The sequence below is a fragment of the Cyprinodon tularosa genome, unplaced genomic scaffold (assembly GCF_016077235.1).
Source record: "Cyprinodon tularosa strain WSP-4 unplaced genomic scaffold, ASM1607723v1 ctg3, whole genome shotgun sequence".
NCBI classification, from domain to species: Eukaryota; Metazoa; Chordata; class Actinopteri; order Cyprinodontiformes; family Cyprinodontidae; genus Cyprinodon; species Cyprinodon tularosa.
In genome coordinates, this window is record NW_024039007.1 from 999,786 (window position 1) to 1,019,189 (window position 19,404).

The following is a 19,404-nucleotide window of genomic DNA, read 5'->3' on the forward strand; positions in this document are numbered from 1 at the left end:
GACAGGAAATAGGATTGCAGAGAGAGGGAAGACATACAGTATGGCAACGGTTAGCAGGTGGGAGTCACACCTGTGTTAGCCTTTTTGAGCACTAAGGCATACATGGGTTGCACATTTAACCCCTGCACCACGGCCATGCCTGAAGTTGGATTTTTAATTTAGATCCCACTGGCATCTGTTATTTTAGGTGATTTAAAGTAAGCTTGGTTTATCATTAAATGCAGAAAACTGCATTTAGTGTTGACCAGTAACACAGAACGCACATTGGCTGGCACTTTTAAGTCAGTTGTACATTACATTATCCTTTAATCCAGGTGCTAACAGTCTGCAAAATTTTATTCTATTAAATCTTGATCTATTGTCAGGTCATCTTTAATCCAGCCACGGTTGTTCTCTGTTAATTTTGATGTGTACAAAAAATAATGTAAATTAATCAGCTGTCAGATTTACTGTACACACGGTACAATATTGACTTTTAAGACATGCACTGTTCAACACTAAGTAAGTTTTCAACCTTCATTAAATCTTTTCATAACTTATGTGATTATACATCGACTTACAGCTAGTTGATTGACACCTCTGTCATTGCCTGAGGGGGTCTGTGTCACTTTCACCAGCAGTAAGCACCTTTTAGGAGGTTGGCAGTAACCCTGCCACACAAAACAACTAGAAATATGCTGACTGCATTAGGGCATACGTCACTTCCCCCTTCCGCCATTTTTTAAAAAGACGGAAATCGATGCATCTAGATCTTAAGCATCATCATATGACATTGTTTCACCACGAATAGATTCATTACCTTACCGCTACTAAAAGTTCTTCAGAACTGCTTTAAGTTTAAAGTTGTTAATATGAGCAAATGACAAGCAAGTCCTTTAGTGGTATGATTATGAAGATTTTAGTTAAGAGATGTATTTTGGAAAATCATATTTAAGCTACTTTGGAGTTTTGTCCAACTGCTTTTAATTTTCATTTTGTTTATTGATTTTTTTTAAAAAGTGACAGTGTTTCCATCCATTAGTATGATTTGCTTCAATTCCTCATAAGCTTCATCAAAATGATGGGGCATCCAACCTTTTCATTACAGCATTAGTGATTAATTAATTGAACTTTATTGATCTCACATTGAAGAAATTTACCATGCATTCAACCCATCCCCTTGGAGAGCAGTGGGCTGCCATTGTGCGGCGCCTGGGAAGCAGTGTGGGGTTCAGGGTCTTGCTCAGGGATTCAGAGTGCCAGTCTGTGGAAGTGGTGCTCGAACTCAGAACCTCAGGATTCCAAGCTCTATGCTCTAACCACTAGGCCACCACTCCCCTTAAATTCTCTGAATAACCCCACGGTCTCTTGAAGAAAGCCGTGGATGCACACTTTCCTAGATTACTTACTGTACACCTGGTTTGAGATAGTAGCACCTCCTTGGCCTGTTTTGGCCTTTCAGGAATGGAACATTTTTATATGTACTGATAATACAAAGTCAAGCCTGTTATTATCTCATATCCTGTATTTCCCACCTCTGTTTTTGTGAAACAGTAGATAACCAGATGCTCCTCTAAATGACATAAAAATTGTTGTTGTATTGTGTAGGCCCATTTATTCAAGTTTTATCTTAATACTCCTTATTATAAAGCTAAGTATTTGTAGTTCTCTATCTATTAGTAGGATGTTTCTTTTTTTTTTTAATAGGATTACACAATTTAAGCCATGCAAGTAACAGCAGCTGTTAAAATGGGATTTCATATGATAACCTGGTGTATCTTTATTATATCCTTACCTAAAGTCTAAGTCCAATTCACATATTATTCAGAACAAATGTTCCTTATAATGCTGAGTTAATCTTCTCTTCAGGTACTTTAACCAGTGAACCTCCTTACCTGGCAGCAGAGATGGCAAAAGTACTCACTTTCCGTACTTGAGTAAAAGTACAGATACTTGTGTTAAAAAATACTCTGGTAAAAGTGGAAAAACGTCTTTACTCAAGTAAAAGTAACAAAGTACAGGCTTGCAAATTTACTTAAAGTATAAAAGTAAAAGTAGAAACCACTTTTTTCATGCCGTTGCCTACATTTTAAATGGATGTCTGCCTATAGGACTAGATCTCCGTTGTGTTCATTTTCAATCATCTCGTCGTCCATGCTACTATGCTAACGCCACCGCCACCAAGCTGCAATGATTTACCACCGAATCTGTCGATTCATCTTGTAGTGGTGCGTCAAATGCAACGTAGATTCCCATCTACCGGTAATTAGATTGAATTTGGTATTGATGACGTCAAAAATAATAACGGTAACTCCATTGAAATGATTCAAAACTAAAGTAACGGGCCAATTTTTTAAAATGTAAAGAGTAGAAAGTACTACGGTGGCTGAGAAGTGCAAAACACATTTACAATTCAAAAACACATTAACAATAAAAAACAAAATAACATTTGAAGAAACAAAATTATATTTTACGAAACAATTTATTTTTGAAAAAAAAGTTACAATTTTTAAAAACACATTTACATTTTAGCAAACAAATTTACATTAACAAATAAACAAAATAACATTTGAAGAAACAAAATTATATTTTATGAAACAAATGTATTTTTGAAAAAAAAAAGTTTCAATTTTTAAAAACACATTTACAATTCAAAAACACATTAACAAATAAAAAACAAAATAAAATTTGAAGAAACAAAATTATATTTTATGAAACAATTTATTTTTGAAAAAAAAAGTTTAAATTTTTAAAAACACATTTACATTTAAGGAAACAAATTCACATTTTAAATAAGTTAGATTTTAGGTGAGAGAAAGTTTCATTTTAGAGAAAAAAAATACATTATAGGGAAACAAATTTACATCTAAAAAAAATTGACCGTTCGGAAACACTTGTATACGGAGCCCCTCTGATGACATGGTCAAAAAATTTTTTTTATTGTGGCCACGAAGTAGTATTTCGTGCGCACGAAGTAGTATTTCGTGGCCACGCAATAAGTTTATCGTGCGCACGAAATACTATTTCGTGGCCACGCAATAAGTTTAACGTGCGCACGAAATACTTATTAATACTATTAATATCATTCCTGGACAACTGGGTAAGCAAATCGAGCGCGCCTTCTCTAAGGTCTAAGGCGCGCTCGATTTGCTTACCCAGTCGGTCTCCGCCAGTCACGTGACATTTGTTGCTAAGACGCTATTTTAGGTGGAAAAGGCGTAGTGTAAACAACCGCAGCATAGCTAAACGAAGGACTAAAGGCCCGTTTACATAGCAGCCTGTCCAAGATAAGTCATTACAGTTAACATAAGCCTGAAAACAGGGGCGGATTTATTGATATTATTAATAAGTATTTCGTGCGCACGTTAAACTTATTGCGTGGCCACGAAGTAGTATTTCGTGCGCACGTTATACTTATTGCGTGGCCGCGAAATCTAATGCTCTAATTCCTCCTTTATCATAATCTTTAATAAGATCAGATCGTCTTAAATAGTGAGTTTTGTTTCTCCAGATAAATTGAAAGATTATTGAATTGGCTTTCTTAATATTCTTGCCAGAGATAAAAGCAGAATGGCACGGGTAAATTAATTTGGACACTCCTTCAGCTTCAATAATTCAATTTCTTCTATAATATCTTCGTCACAAGCCTCTTGAAGAGCCGATAGATTGTAGTCGTGGTCTGACATGCTAACTTCCATCGATGAATTGCAAAACGGAAAAAAGGAGTAAGAAGGCTGACAGGGTTTCAAAAAGTGATTGAACTAAGAATAAAAAACCTAAAACGTTTAAAAGCAAGGGCTAGAGCACAAAATTTGGGTTAAATCAAGGCTAAATAATAACTGTATTTTAGAGCCTGCAAAAACACAACCTCTCACTCCGCCATCTTAGGACCTCCTCCTTTGGCTATGTAAATGTGTTTTGCCACTTGCAGTTTTGTCTTTGCACTTGTACAAGTGTTCCCGAACGGTCAATTTTTTTTTAGATGTAAATTTGTTTCCCTATAATGTATTTTTTTTCTCTAAAATGAAACTTTCTCTCACCTAAAATCTTAACTTATTTAAAATGTGAATTTGTTTCCTTAAATGTAAACGTGTTTTTAAAAATTTAAACTTTTTTTTCAAAAATAAATTGTTTCATAAAATATGATTTTGTTTCTTCAAATATTATTTTGTTTTTTATTTGTTAATGTGTTTTTGAATTGTAAATGTGTTTTTAAAAATTTAAACTTTTTTTTTCAAAAATACATTTGTTTCATAAAATATAATTTTGTTTCTTCAAATGTTATTTTGTTTATTTGTTAATGTAAATTTGTTTGCTAAAATGTAAATGTGTTTTTAAAAATTGTAACTTTTTTTTCAAAAATAAATTGTTTCATAAAATATAATTTTGTTTCTTCAAATGTTATTTTGTTTTTTATTGTTAATGTGTTTTTGAATTGTAAATGTGTTTTGCACTTCTCAGCCACCGTAAAGTACAGATATTTGTGTAAAAATGTAAGGAGTAGAAAAAAGTAAAGTAAAAAGTCGGCATAAAAATAAGTAGTAAAGTAAAAAATATCAGAAACATCTACTTGAGTACAGTAACGAAGTATTTGTACTTCGTTACTTCCCATCTCTGCCTGGCAGAGTGTTTATTTGATGTTAGGTTGTGGTGTCTCCCTCAGATAAAAAAAGACTGTTTACCATTGTGATAAAACCCCACATTAGACAGTTGGCCAGGCCAGGACATAAATCTGCCTGAATGTCTCATTTTTCGACTGAAGCAGAAGAAAAAGGACAATGATTAAGTGGCCTGTCACCCCTTTCTGCGCCTCCCAGGCCATTTAATTCTGCACTTTTGTTAAGTGAATGTTATTAGGCATGTTTACCTCATAGAAGTACTGTGGAGTAATTATCCAATGGCTAAATTAAAACTGTCTGCCCCTAGAGTAGCAACCTGGATGGTAATTTGCGACACAATTCAGGCCATTTATAGGAATGTCTATGTATTTATTGACTTAACAGAAAAAAATTAGGTTAACATTTATTCAGCTTCGAGGAACGTGTTTTGTCTTTTAATATGTCTCTTCCTGTTGGTTTTGCTGTTTACAGATTCTAGATGTGCTCTGTTCCCTGTGTGTGTGCAATGGTGTAGCTGTGCGAACCAATCAGAACCTCATTTGTGATCATTTGCTGCCCAAAAGAGATTTGCTTTTGCAAACCCAGCTGGTCAATGATGTCCAGAGGTAAGAAAACTGTCCATTCACTATGCCGTCCAATGTCATGATACTTTACCTCAGAAATTGTCCATCTAAAGTGGTGGGAAGTAAAAAAGGAATTGTAACTTGGATCTCCCCACAATTTAAACCAAGAGATTGTATACAGTCAACATACACAAGGATAGATGAGCTGTAATCATACTTTGGCTTATGTTAAAAATCTTTATTGTTTAAAGCCTTTTAACCTTTTTGTTCTAAAGCCCAAAACTCCATTCTTTTATTAAAGACACAAAAAGTGTTTGTTTTTATCAGAGATTTCATCAAAGATAAAACTGCTCTCAAAAGATTTCTTAAACAAATACTCAAAAACTTACAGTAACATTACAGAGTTGAAAAATCAATTTTTTTAACTAAAAATCAGCCTACTGGTACAGTATATTTTCCCAAACAGGTTACACAGAATGCAGCCGTTTGCAAGTCGTGGGTAGCGAAGCTTGTATTTTATGCCAGTATCTCCATCAACTCTTTTTGGTAGGGAATTCACTATTTTCTTAACCCAGGGTTTTTCACCTTTTACCTTCCTTTATCACTTATTTTCCACAAAAATCCAGTCTCTAAAGCTTCTATTTCTACAGCACTCATCCTTCTCCATCTTTTTGTTAAGAAGTTATATCTTGGTAATAATTGATTTCAGGTTATATTTAGCTGAAACACAGTCATTTTTCTAGACTTTCACTGCCACCACGTATGCAAGGGTTTTAACTACAGATCAATATATAATGCAGTTTATGTAATAACACAAGTTCTCACTGAATATTGGGATTTTCTTACACAACATCCTCCGAGATTATATAGTAGAGACTGGAGAAAAAATGAAGAAAGCTCATTTTTGAGTTCATCTTGGATAAATGAAACAGTTTTTTTCTTTGAAACTAATCATAGAAACATAAAATACCTCTATTTTTTTGTAGATATTTTAACTTCCAACAGTTCCCTAAAATGGTTTAGCTACAGTATGTAGTACAGTGATCGCTGTAATCTGAGGCAGTGCCCCAAAGTCGAACCTTCCCAAAAGTTTAAAACCTTAAAAAAATGATTTGAATGAAATGATCATAATTTAGAGGTATAAAAATGATTGAATTTAGCTATGCACTAAAATTAACATTTCATATAAAATAGTTATGCTTTACTTGTGTTATAATGGCGACTATTGGTGTAACTGCAGTGTTCTAAAATCCAATTTCCATTCAGTTTCATGGAGTGAAGGTTCATTTTTTGTACAAAAAGTACAAAAATAAAGACTAAATTTTTTTTTTTTTTTAAACAAGATACCTAATAAACAATACAATGTTTAAGAAGAAACACAACTAATTTAGGAAATATTTTAAATAAACTGGTACAGGGCAGACCGCGATCCGGATACGGACCCACCTGCTGGCTAATCCGGACCCAACCTGATTTAAAACATTTATAAATTACAAGTTACAAATTACAATTATAAGTTACTTACACCGCTTCTTCTGTTAATATGGTAAAGCCGTCCGGAGCGCTGGGGCCAGGCTACATGTGATACACATTAGCCAATGAGCTCTGTCAGCTTGGGTCACTGCTGCAAGCTACTTTTATACACAACAGGCAAACCTTTGGCTATCCGGGCAGTGGGAAAGAAGGAAAAGATTATGAGAAAAAGAAAGCAGATAAAGTGTTGACTGCTGGAAGAACTAAGGTGAACTGATTAAAGAAAAGTGAAATGGTGTGCTCAAAGATGACCCTACACAATTTGAGTATGTTTGTCTCAACCTACTGCTGTGAAGCAGGATTCTCCACCATACATATAATCAAAAATAAATATTGATCCAGGCTCACGAATGAGCACCTTGATATGTGCTTGTGAATGGCTTTGTCGCCATTTAAACCTGGGGTTTAAAAGCCTTGCAGGCCAACCTAAGGCCCACTTCTCTCATTAAGCCATAAAAAAAGAAAAAAAACAAACGGTCAGTTCAGGTGTTATATGGAATATGTGAATAAGGAAATTGTCTATATACCGAACTGAACGATTGTTGTTCTCTACTTCAAAAAACACAAATATTTCCTTTTTTTAAATATGCTTTTATTAAAAATTCAATATATAACATGGATGCATAAAAAACTGCTTTTTATTTCAGTGTTAAATTCTGTTTAAAGTAACAGATTATAATTATAAATGTCTCCGGACCTTTACTGGTTGATGATTTTCTTCATTCGGACCTCGTTGATTTTGAATTGGTTACCCATGCTTTACACCATTCAATAATACCAATTACGAGCATCTGACTTTTCTTATCAATCAGAGTTGTACCATCATAATGTCCAACTTTAGCTAGTGCCACATTAGTAAACACAAGGCATCACCGTGAGAAAATAGAACTGTACAGTGCAACAGCAGAAATATAGGCCTAATAGGAGTTAACAGACTTGAAAAATCTAAACTTCTATCTTAAAACTTAACGACACCCATTATTACGCTTGCAGATTTTATTTATATGTATTTCAAAGCAATACTGCTACCATATGCACTCATTTTTTACTTGATTTTCATTATCATTGTTGATTAAATTTCATATGCTGTAGTCTTGACAATATCCTTCACTTACTTCTTCATTTACAGCATGAGACCAAACATCTTCCTGGGAGTCAGTGAGGGCTCTGCTCAGTATAAAAAGTGGTATTACGAACTGATGATTGACCAGGTGGACCACTTTGTGACCAGCGAGCCCTCCCACCTGAGAGTGGGCTGGGCAAACAGCAAAGGTTATGCACCCTATCCTGGAGGAGGGGAGGGCTGGGGGGGCAATGGAGTTGGGGATGACCTCTACTCGTATGGCTTTGATGGCCTTCACCTCTGGTCAGGTGAGTGAGAGGAGAGGAAGAAATGTGTGAAAATGTGTGTTAACTGCAGTTCTAACCTAACAAATGAAAGATGAGCAGTATGCCTGGGAATCAGCCAGGTTACACACAGACAGTCAGTACCTCGCAGGAGGAATTTCCTTGCCCAGACTGTGTGTAGAGGCGTGTTAATGTGCTCCATCCTGTGTCTGTTCAAAAGATCTTGTCTCTGCCAGCACCGTTCAACAGTTCCACATTCACACATTCATGAATGTGCCTCCCGAACAGGTCGTATCCCGCGGGCTGTTGCCTCTGTGAACCAACATATCTTGACTTCAGAAGATGTGGTCAGCTGTTGTCTAGACTTGGGAGCTCCCAGCATCTCCTTCAGGATAAACGGGCAGCCGGTCCAGGGCATGTTTGAAAACTTTAACACAGACGGACTCTTTTTTCCTGTTGTCAGCTTCTCTGCAGGGGTCAAGTGAGTTTTTTTTCCTTCTGCTCAGAGTTTAAAGTTGAATATATTCTTCTTGACAGAGACCTTGATGTTTTCCCTAGAACCTACAAAGCCTGAGAAAAAAACCCTCAAAGGGATTAATCACTGATTGTACCTACAGTACGTAGTATGTTAATTTAGTTGATTATTCAAGCAGCACCCAAAGTTCAAAAGAAACTCTGGAAAAATTCTAAGTGTCACGGTCGGTTGGAGGTTTGACAGGACCCAAATGCAGACACAAAGGCTAAAGTGGTTTCTTGAAGATTTAATTAACCAAAAGTTCAACAGAAGCAAAAAACCAAAACATAAATCCAGAAAATACACAAAAACTGAGAACCAGGAATACTAACAAGGGGGCAAAAAAATGACAACAAACCAGCAAAGAGTGACTGAACATAAGGAGGAAATACTGTATGGGAGAGAGAAACAAATACCAGGCAAATTAGCAGATTGGGAGCAGGTGTGAACAGAGGCAAGAAGGGAGCTAGGGAAAAAGAGACTGACACAAGAGGGCAAACAAGAAATATCTAAGAACTCAAATACAACTAAAAACTAGAACACAAAAATGGAAATAAGACCAATGAAAACTCAGATAAAAAACTTTAACAGAACCAAAACCGTAAGACTAAGGGGCTTTAAAAGGTGTGAAAATGTATCTAATATCAATAACAAATAACCCTTTTTGGAGGCTCAAACAAATTAGTTAAAAGCTTTTGATAATTGTCTAGATTTCACGTTCAATTTATTGTTCCAATATTTACATCTGCATCAAGTTATAATTGAGCCATGTTTTCCGGAAATTTCTTAATGAAAACAGAGGAAGTATTGTTATGTTTATGCCAGTCTCTGACATAGGCACAATTTCAGAATAGTTATGATACTTTGGAAACATCTTGGACAAAAACAATAAAATATTTCTTATGAGAAAACCATGATCCATGCACAGTACGACTAAAATCAATAAAACAGAATAAATATCAATGCCCATGCTGACCACATAATGACTGCTGACCAGATTAAAACTCACAGAAGCAGTAGATATCAACTATATCAATACCTAATTGCAGAGCACTTATTTCTGGTGCTGACTTTTGAATCTAACATTGGTTCTCTAAATAATTGATCATTTTCCCTCCTGTTGTTTGTATAAAGTAATTATTGGCTGTCCAAAGAATTTATGGAAACTATGCAGTCATGTGATCCAGGCTATTGAGGGTAGAGTCTGGCTCGAAGAAAGTAAGTTCAATCATTGAAAATAATCTCCAGACCTTTATATTAATATTCAGAAATAAAGTTTAAATAATCTTAATGCTTTGTCTGAGCCCACACAGTTACTACAAAGGAGCCTGTTTTGACCCTGTTCTTGAAATATGCATGTTAAAAATTAAAAGAGCATCAAATCCTCCAAAATAAAATAAGAGTTGACTGATTGATACTGATTAATATTGTTTATTTACATATCTACAATGCTAGTGTGAACACAGACAATTAGGTAGACACCTATAAGTTTGTGCCTGGAAGTGACCCACTGAACGTGGACTGGAACATGAGAAGCAACAGTCATAACTCTGCTCATTACCTGAGGGCTGCAGTCAGAGTAAGGCTTGGTGACGTCATCCCTAGTACTCGAGAAGCTATTTTTGGAAGCCCCTTGAGGTGAAGTTTTTTTTGGTTTTCTCTCAGTCCCTAGTAGAAATGGGCTTAGGAGATGTTGCATCCTTTCGGTGTTGTTGCTGTGTTCTGTCATGTTAATTGGAATATTTTTTTATATGTTTATATAAAACAAAACAAAAAACAAAAACAAAAAAACATTATCTTACAGCTCTTTTTTCTTTAATACAAGATAATTTATTTATTTATTTTTTATTATTTCAAGAGTACGCTTCCTGTTGGGTGGCCGTCATGGTGACTTTAAGTTCCTGCCCCCGTCAAGTTATGCTCCCTGCTATGAGGCTCTGCTGCCAAAGGAGAAAATGAAGGTAGAGCCGGTAAAAGAGTATAAAAGAGATGTTGAGGGAGTTCGTGATCTGCTTGGAAACACCCAGTTCACCTCACAGGCCTCCTTTATTCCCACTCCTGTGGAGACTAGCCAGGTAAGCTGAAGATATCAGTTTGAAGCCTCATTCACTTCAAGAATAGTTCAAAATTAATTTCTCTGCTTAAGGTTTTCATGCCACCTCATTTGGAGAAAGTACGGGACAAGCTGGCTGAAAACATACATGAACTGTGGGGCATGAATAAGATTGAACTGGGGTGGACTTACGGCAAGGTAAGACATTTGTTCCAGTATTTTCTCCAGTTTATCACTTTGAAAGATAAAAAGCATGCTCCATGCATTTCTTTCACATTTGTCAAGAGATTAACATCCGTATTGCATATTTTAAAAAAGGAAGAAAAAAAGACTAAGTAAAATGAACAAAAAACATTACTTTTAGGAAGTAATAACATCAAAAAGCCTGTACGTCATCTTGCTTTCTCTTCTATAATTTGCTGTTCACTCCTAAAAAAGAGGGTAAGTGGAAAAAGATCAGTCATTTTATTTATGTCCATTGCTTTCCATATCTGCCATGTAGATGCTTCAGCCCAGTTTGTTCATAGATTGTAAACCTGTTGTTATGTGTGTTTTGGTGTAAGTCATCACTTATTGCTTCACCTATATAAAGAAAGAGTATTTCCAGTGTGACAATCCAAAATTAAAGTCTAGTTTATTATTTTTTTTAAAGAAAACTCCCAACAATCAAAACAGTTAATAAACAAACCTGTTTGAATGTTGATTAAATGGAGAAATAGTTTAACATGTTACATATTTTTTCCAACGTTACATATTTGCACAGGTTTATACACTGGTTTGCTTAACACAAAAAAAGCTGCAGTACTACCTCGACATTAGTAAGTGCATTGCTTTCAACTGGCCGATCAGAGATTGATACTGATCAAGCATAACATAGCAAAATTCTGGTGAATGCATATTCCTATATTACCTAGGAATGATTTTATCAAAACTAAATACACCTGATACATGAATCCTTTCTATGTTGTTTAAGTAGAAAACAAATTCTGTCATGTTAATTTGTTTTCTGTAACAACTGAATGCTGTTATTTGCACATTTTATATAAGCTAATGTGAAGTAGAATTTGAAATGTTAATTGGACATCATGCTCGGAAGAATTTGTGATTAATTTGCAATATCCAGATGTTTTTCATTTTTTTCAGAAATGTTAACATGTAAGGTTTGTTAAGCTAAGAGTTTTTGTTTAGTTTTCTACTGCTGATAGGAAACAACTCAAGTAATAACGTTCATACATAACATGTCAAGCACTAATTTTTACATTCTGCAGTGCAAAATTGTGCAAATAACATGCCAAACAAAACTTCATTAAGACTTCCCTGTGAATAAGCCACAAAATGTCATTACCTGGAAAAACACTGAAGTGACCAAGAGCCAAAGAAACCAAATTGAGTCTGTCTTTTCGATAGTCTTTGCGCAATGCAAAATACAAAACTTGTTTTTTTTACTGTTCATATTTATACATATTCTTTGCATGTTTTCTTAGCAAATACTCACTGTTGTCATGTTGCCTTTAATGAGCAGCATTGCCAAAGGGATTATTTGGCATAAATTGTAGCATTTAATGATACATTGAAGCGCTTAGTGTTCCAGCCGCACACCCCCTATTCCTCTCCCTAAAGAAAACATGCTCCCTTGTTCCTCTTCCATAACATGTCCACTACAGAAGAATGCGTTTTCACTGCAAGCAGTTGCACCCCTAACTTAGGCCTCATGCCCGCGCCCTTGTTAGTTCACAGTGACTTACAAGGATATAGTTTCCATTTACATTTATTTACATTCCTTTAATACGTTGTAAATAGATGTTGTTAATCATGAGTAACAGTGATGAAAATGCACAAACTCTGACATGTTTTTATCCCCACAGATAAGAGATGATAACAAACGACAGCATCCATGCCTTGTTGATTTCTGCAAGCTGCCAGAGACAGAGAAGAACTACAACCTGCAGATGTCAACAGAAACTCTAAAGTAAGTTAAGGTTTATCTGTAAAATTCTGTCTACTTATGTTTGAAGTTTTGTTCTTTGTTATTTCAAAATGATAGACATATAGTAAGAGAAAGATAATTCAAACTGCCAATTTACCTGCCATGAACTACAGCAAACCGCATGAGTATCATCCAAATATATCCTTTCCAATTTTCCTACTACTTCACAATTATGCACTACTGTGTTTGTTTCATAAAAAACACAAGAAATGCATTGATGTTTGTCTTTCTAATTTGACAAAGGAGTCTAAGTTTAACTAGTCTTAATATTTTCAGCTATAAATTAGGTATATATGTATGTCTACTGTATTTTAGAGATTGCACACAAACATCTTGCTTGCTGCTCTAAGCGCAGCGATATTTGATGATGGAAGTTTTGCTTTGATACTTTACACCTTGCTCATTAAAATGTTTCTTAAATAGCCTGACAAATATAATGTCATTCAGCCTGATCTTCTACAGTAAAATGTCCTGCCCATAATGCAGAAAGGGTCAGAAGAGGTGAAGAATGACTGTAAAGTGCACCTTCCCTCATTTACGGAGGATTGTTTAGGATTTATTCTAAGTGAATCAGTGATCTTTCTTAATTTTTGTTAAGATGGGCAGCCTCATCAGTAATGATGTTAAACTGTTAATGAAATGAACATCTGCAGACAAACTTACATTTTTGTTTGCTTGTTTTTCCATAGGACCCTGCTAGCATTAGGATGCCGCATTGTTCAGGTGAATCCAAATGCAGAGGACTCCCTGAAAAAAATTAAGTTACCCAAGAAGTAAGTTCCACAATTTTAAAAGCACAAAGAACTGGTTGCTTAGTTGAAATGATGATATAAACTGCATCTTAGGACATTTTGCATGAGACATGCTAAGTATTTCCAAACATTTAAGGCAAAAAAGATATATTAAAGTTAATTTAAAATTCTGTTCTGTTGCTAAAATATACAACTGATGGTAAATATCTAGAAAAAATATATCCCCCTGTGCTACAGATTTATATCTGAAGTAGGGTAACTCCATGTTTCTTTCCGTTGTAGCTACATGATGTCCAACAGCTATAAACCATCCCCTTTGGACCTGTCTGACATCAAACTGACGCCAGGTCAGGAGCTGCTGGTGGACAAACTAGCAGAGAATGCACACAATGTGTGGGCAAAAGATCGCATCAAGCAGGGATGGACCTATGGCATTCAGCAGGTTTGCATTTTTTTTTAACATTTTCCTTCTGAAAAGCAGATTTTTGTCCCAATTTCATTTTTTATTTAACCCAGTTATAGGTATTGTCTTAGATGATGTGCTTCTGGGCCTGATATTTTGTGTTTGCTATAAAACATTTCAGTGCACAGGACGGTACTGCTTTTGGCTAAACATGTTGCACAGAAAACAATTGAATTTTATGAAAAACAATAAGTGCTAAGACCATGTACACACTGCATTTGCTAAGCAAGTGAGTAGATTTTGCTTTTTATTACTTATCTTTAAAACAGAAAAGAGTGTCTGACTAATCCTTAGCATAAAAGTTGAGAGACATGAATTGAATAATTTGGATAAAACATCTAATGAAACAAAAGACGATTTAAAACACACATTAAATAAGATCTTGAGTAAAATTCTGTTTGAATAACAACTTCTTCATGTACGTTTGGTAAAATCATAGCAAGGTATTTTGTTACAGTTAAAATATTCCAGTAAAAAATTATAAAATAGAAAATTCATACAATATTGAATTATTTCAGGAAAACTGTTTTGTTTTACTTAAATGGTTTATTTTATCATTTTCATGTTTATGGTTAACAATTAGAATGTTACTTAAAACAAAAAAGAGGACTTGTTTCACAGAAATTGAACATTATATTATTAAATGATGTTTAAGAAGTTTAAGAATGAAATAACTGTATTTGAATTCTGATGGTATGAATTTCAACCTTTGAACAATAACATAAGTTTTACTCCTTCAGCTATAAAAATCCATTATAAGTCATCAAATATTTGTATTTGTACTGCTACATTTTTTTCAATCATACATTATTGTGTCATGGCTCACATAGGGATTAAGTGAAAATGAGAAATGAAAATAGGAAAATAGAAAATAGTGAGCAGTTTTAACCCCAAAGTAAGAATTGTCTAACTTTGATAAATATAGAAAAGTAAATAGATCTGGCAAGAAAGTTATCACAACACACTATTTATGACTGACCAACTGTCAGTAACATAAGACTAATGAGACAGCTATTGGTGTCTGTAAAATTAACTAATTAAACACATGCAAAAAAGACTCCTTTACATTTTCTACATAGGATCTGAAGAGTAAGCGTAACCCTCGTCTGGTTCCCTATGTGCTACTGGATGAGCGTACCAAGAAGTCCAACAGGGACAGTCTGCGGGAGGCTATCCGCACCATGATTGGTTATGGATACAACATAGAGCCTTCAGACCAGGAAGGTGGTGAGTCTCACCTTTGCTTTTCAGTATACTGTTGCTGAGTTTTTTTTTTTGTAAAAAGTCTTTTTAATTACAATATGTCTATTTTCATTTGACTTTGCAATATATCAATTTTGCCTCTTTATTTATTTAAGTAGAAAGAGAAAACGGGGCGTGAAGAGTTTAATTCCAACCATAAGGCAATTACAATAATTTACAAATTAATGGTGTCTTGTGTTTGTTTCTATTTCTGTCCACTATCTGGCACGGCCTTTGACTTTGAAGGCCAAGTGGTTGAACGACTCAGTATTGATAAGATCCGCTTCTTCAGAGTGGAAAGGACATATGCAGTGAAGACTGGAAAGTGGTACTTTGAATTTGAAGCTGTTACTGGAGGAGACATGCGAGTAGGCTGGGCCAGGCCTGGATGCAAACCCGATGTGGAGCTTGGTACAGATAAGCTTGCTTTCGTATTCGATGGATATAGGGTAAGTGTTCAATCAGAACTAAATTATTCCCCAACGATGTCATCTTCATTTTTAAGTCTGTTACTTCATGTGATGCACACAGGGCCACTGTTTGAACATGGGTAGCAGATTGTTTGGGCGCTGCTGGCATGCTGGAGATGTAGTTGGCTGCATGATCAACATGGAGGACAAGTCTATGATTTTTACCCTTAACGGAGAGATCCTGATTACATCCAAGGGCTCTGAACTCTGTTTCACTGACTTTGAAACTGAGGATGGTGAGAAAGTGCATATTTAAAAATATGAGTGATGACTAACTGTAGACTGATAAGGTAAAGTCAAAGAATCTAATGATAGGAAAACCAATTACCCATAAAATGTAATATAAAAAAAGAAATATACTACTATAAATCTTCCTTAATCTGACAAAAAGGGTTCCTTCAAATGGTGGCTTGACTTTAATTCATCTTATATACTCCTCATGTCCTTTAAGTTTCTCTTTTTAAAGCTTCTTCTTTGTCTTCTTCTCTCCTCCTTACTTCTTTCCAATGGTTACCCTTCAGGATTTATTCCAGTCTGCAGTCTTGGCCTTGCTCAAGTGGGTCGTATGAATCTAGGGAAAGATGCCAGTACCTTCAAATACTACACTACATGTGGCCTTCAAGAGGGATTTGAACCTTTTGCAGTCAACATGAACAGGGAAGTCACAATGTGGTTCAGTAAGCGTCTGCCTACTTTTGTCAATGTGCCAAAGGACCACAACCATATTGCAGTAAGATGAAAGTTTTTCAGTTTAAATATCGTAGCTAAAAATACAAAAACATGAAGTTCTGAATTTGTTTTTCTTCATTTGTAGGTAACAAGGATTGACGGTACTATCGACAGCCCCCCATGTCTGAAGGTCACCCATAAGACATTTGGCAACCAGAACAGTAATGCTGACACGGTATTCTGTCGTCTCAGCATGCCAGTAGAGTTCCACTCCTTCTTCAAGCAGAGCCCAGTGGTGGACATAAACGGCGTGCATGAAGAGGATTTGCTCAAGGTTAAACACAGGTGCTGGATCTTTAACAAATATATGAATGCAAAAGTTTTCACTACCCCTTTCGTTTACACATTTAGTTGTTTTACAATTCAAAATTCCATTTTTTTTATTTAGATTTTTTGTGAGATAATATACAAAATATATGCGTATAATCAAAATATGAAAGACAAGCAGTTCATTAAAAATAAATCAAAAGCTTATCAAGCTATCTATCAAGCTTTACTAAAGTAGACTAGAATCATCTTTCGCTGCAACTACAGCTGGATTTCATGTTTGATTATTTAGCTGCTGAGGTTTATTTAAGGCTGTGAGTCCTAATAGGAAGTGAAATTTTCTTCTTGTAGTCCACAGAGTTCCAATAGTATGGTGCTGCCAACACCTTGCAACATGGTAGGGGTGATTTGATTAGAGTAAAATACTGTGCTAGTTTTCCACCGCATAGTGTTTTTTCAAGTTTGGTTTTCTCTTGTAATCAGACCACCTTCTCCTATATGTTTTTCTCTTTCCCATATACGCTGTCTAGCAAACTGCAAATTGGACCTCATGGCTATCTTCCAACAACGGATATTATATTACCTCAAGCCATATGTGGAGTAGACAATTAGTAGCTGTCCAATTAAGAAATTGTCCTCCAGAGCTGTTAATCTCTGCAGATCTTTCAAATATGCTTTTCAAAGGCTTCTTGTTCTTATCCATTCTTTCTAATCTAAGATGATGGGATGTTTAGTGCTCTGCAATAGGTTCAGGTTTCATAAGATTTGACTTTTGTGTTATTTCCTAACCCTGCTTTAAACACCTTCAAAAGTTTTTTTTTTTTTTTTCTTAACCTCTTATGTATGTTTCATAGCAATACAGCTCAATCGGTGATTTTCTCCAAGAAACATCAAAAGCCTACAAAAATAGTTGTATTCAAGTCATGCTAAGACTACAATCTATACAACCAGGCTTAATTTAAAGGTGACTTAGAGAGAACTTTAATTCAAATTTATCAAAATGAATTTGTGAAACACACACACACCCATAGATATATATATATCCATCCATCTTCTCCTGATTAGTCCTGTTGAGGTCTCGGTTGGGCCGGTTCCTATCTTCGGTAGTCAGTGGGCGAGAGGTGTGTCACAGTCTGTCGGGGGGCAACACAGAGAAACACAAAGATACACAACCATGCACACACACATACTTACACCTAAGGAAAATTTAGAAAAGCCAATTATCCTAACAGTCATGTTTTTGGACTGTGGGAGGAAGTTGGACTACCCAGATAGAACCCATGCATCCACAGGGAGAACATGCAAACTCTATGCAGAATGATCCTGGGCCAGGACGCAGAACCTTCTTACAGTATATATATTAAATAATGAACAATATCATTGTAATGCACTTTACATAAGTATCTCAATTTGCTACAAACAAAAATAAAAATATGAATATTGCAAAAGCTGCACTAAATATTAATTATAAAACCAGATATTTTCTCCACCTATGTGCACAGGAACAATGGTTAGATTTATAGGAAGATTATGTTCTAAACAGCTGTATTTACCTCCAACTCATCAAAACAAATATTTTATTTGTATATCCCCCACCCATAAATTCAAATGATTTGGTGATTAGAAAATGATCTGAAGATTCATGAAGATGCAAACTAAAAAATGTCTGCACCTGCTGTCTGCTGCTTTGCACAAGTAAATCACTTTTCATCCTGTATGAAAATCTGAGCTGCATGCTTTTTAATACATGCAAACCTTTCAAAGAGAAGTTTTTTTTTTGTATAAAATACAATATTAAGTAATCTTGATTATAACCCTTTTAAATTGTTCTTGTGTAGATACCCACTGAGATCCGTGCGGCACATTGAGGAGAGTAAACGAGTGGATTACAGCAGCATCACTACGGTATTAGAAATGTTGTCTGTTGATACCTGATTTGCCACCTACATTTTTCATTAACTTTGCTTTATTTTATAATAGTATTACCACTCAGTGAGAATCTTCGCTGGTCAGGACCCTTCCTGTGTGTGGGTTGGATGGGTTACCCCTGATTATCATTATTATAGCAACAATTTCAACCTAAGCAAGAACAGAACAGTGACTGTAACCCTGGGGGATGAACGTGGGCGAGTCCATGAAAGGCGAGTCTAATTTTTCTCATTTCATGTTTTATGTTTTGTGTTCTAAACACTGATATATGTCCATATCTTTTAATGCAAAAACAGTGTGAAGAGGAGTAACTGCTACATGGTGTGGGGTGGTGATGTGAACAGTGCTACTCACGCCACCAGCCGCAGCAATGTTGACCTGGTGATTGGATGTTTAATTGACCTCGCCACTGGCCTTGTCACTTTCACTGTCAACGGAAAGGAGATAACCACATCCTACCAGGTATTGGTTTGCTTAAGGGATTATGATTTTTTTTCCATGTTACAAACACACCTTGTAACTCTATATCAGTGCTAAAAATAAATTATTTAAAAAGTTGAACAAAATTACCACAAAAATCTAAGGAGATATATTCCAAAATATATAATAAGTTGCTTGGAGTAATATTAAGTCAGAAAATATTCCTAGTGGTGCTCTCTACCCAGCAGTGTCATAATGTGTTTCAATACTGGTAATATATATTTTAGAGACTGATTTAACCCTGCTTTTTCAATAGATATAATAAGAAGAATTTTCTTGTGTTCATTTAGAATTATTTCTAAGGGGCAGCTTTGGATATAGCCAAAAATACAGCTTGTTAATTAAATCTCTACTGAGTAAAAAAATTATGATCAGATGAGACAACGATTGTCTTAGTACTAGACACAAGAATTAAGGAAGAGTAAATGGATGTTTCAAATGTAAGACTGAATCAGTTCTTTAGCATGGTGAAGGTGG

The 19,404-nt window shown here is 35.3% G+C and overlaps 1 protein-coding gene across 1 annotated transcript in view; it reads left to right on the plus strand.

Moving 5' to 3' along the window:
- The window catches only part of LOC119787491 (ryanodine receptor 3-like), a 154,527-nt gene that overhangs the window by 57,387 nt on the left and 77,736 nt on the right, over nt 1-19,404 (plus strand). Inside the window, exons 17-32 of the mRNA XM_038291382.1 lie at nt 5,070-5,203; nt 7,824-8,065; nt 8,330-8,522; nt 10,414-10,630; nt 10,702-10,806; nt 12,474-12,577; nt 13,285-13,368; nt 13,630-13,789; nt 14,890-15,037; nt 15,299-15,501; nt 15,584-15,758; nt 16,044-16,252; nt 16,337-16,536; nt 16,743-16,752; nt 18,499-18,659; nt 18,744-18,909. Coding sequence (XP_038147310.1) covers nt 5,070-5,203; nt 7,824-8,065; nt 8,330-8,522; nt 10,414-10,630; nt 10,702-10,806; nt 12,474-12,577; nt 13,285-13,368; nt 13,630-13,789; nt 14,890-15,037; nt 15,299-15,501; nt 15,584-15,758; nt 16,044-16,252; nt 16,337-16,536; nt 16,743-16,752; nt 18,499-18,659; nt 18,744-18,909 — 2,511 coding nt within the window. The remainder of the gene's footprint in view (nt 1-5,069; nt 5,204-7,823; nt 8,066-8,329; nt 8,523-10,413; nt 10,631-10,701; nt 10,807-12,473; nt 12,578-13,284; nt 13,369-13,629; nt 13,790-14,889; nt 15,038-15,298; nt 15,502-15,583; nt 15,759-16,043; nt 16,253-16,336; nt 16,537-16,742; nt 16,753-18,498; nt 18,660-18,743; nt 18,910-19,404) is intronic.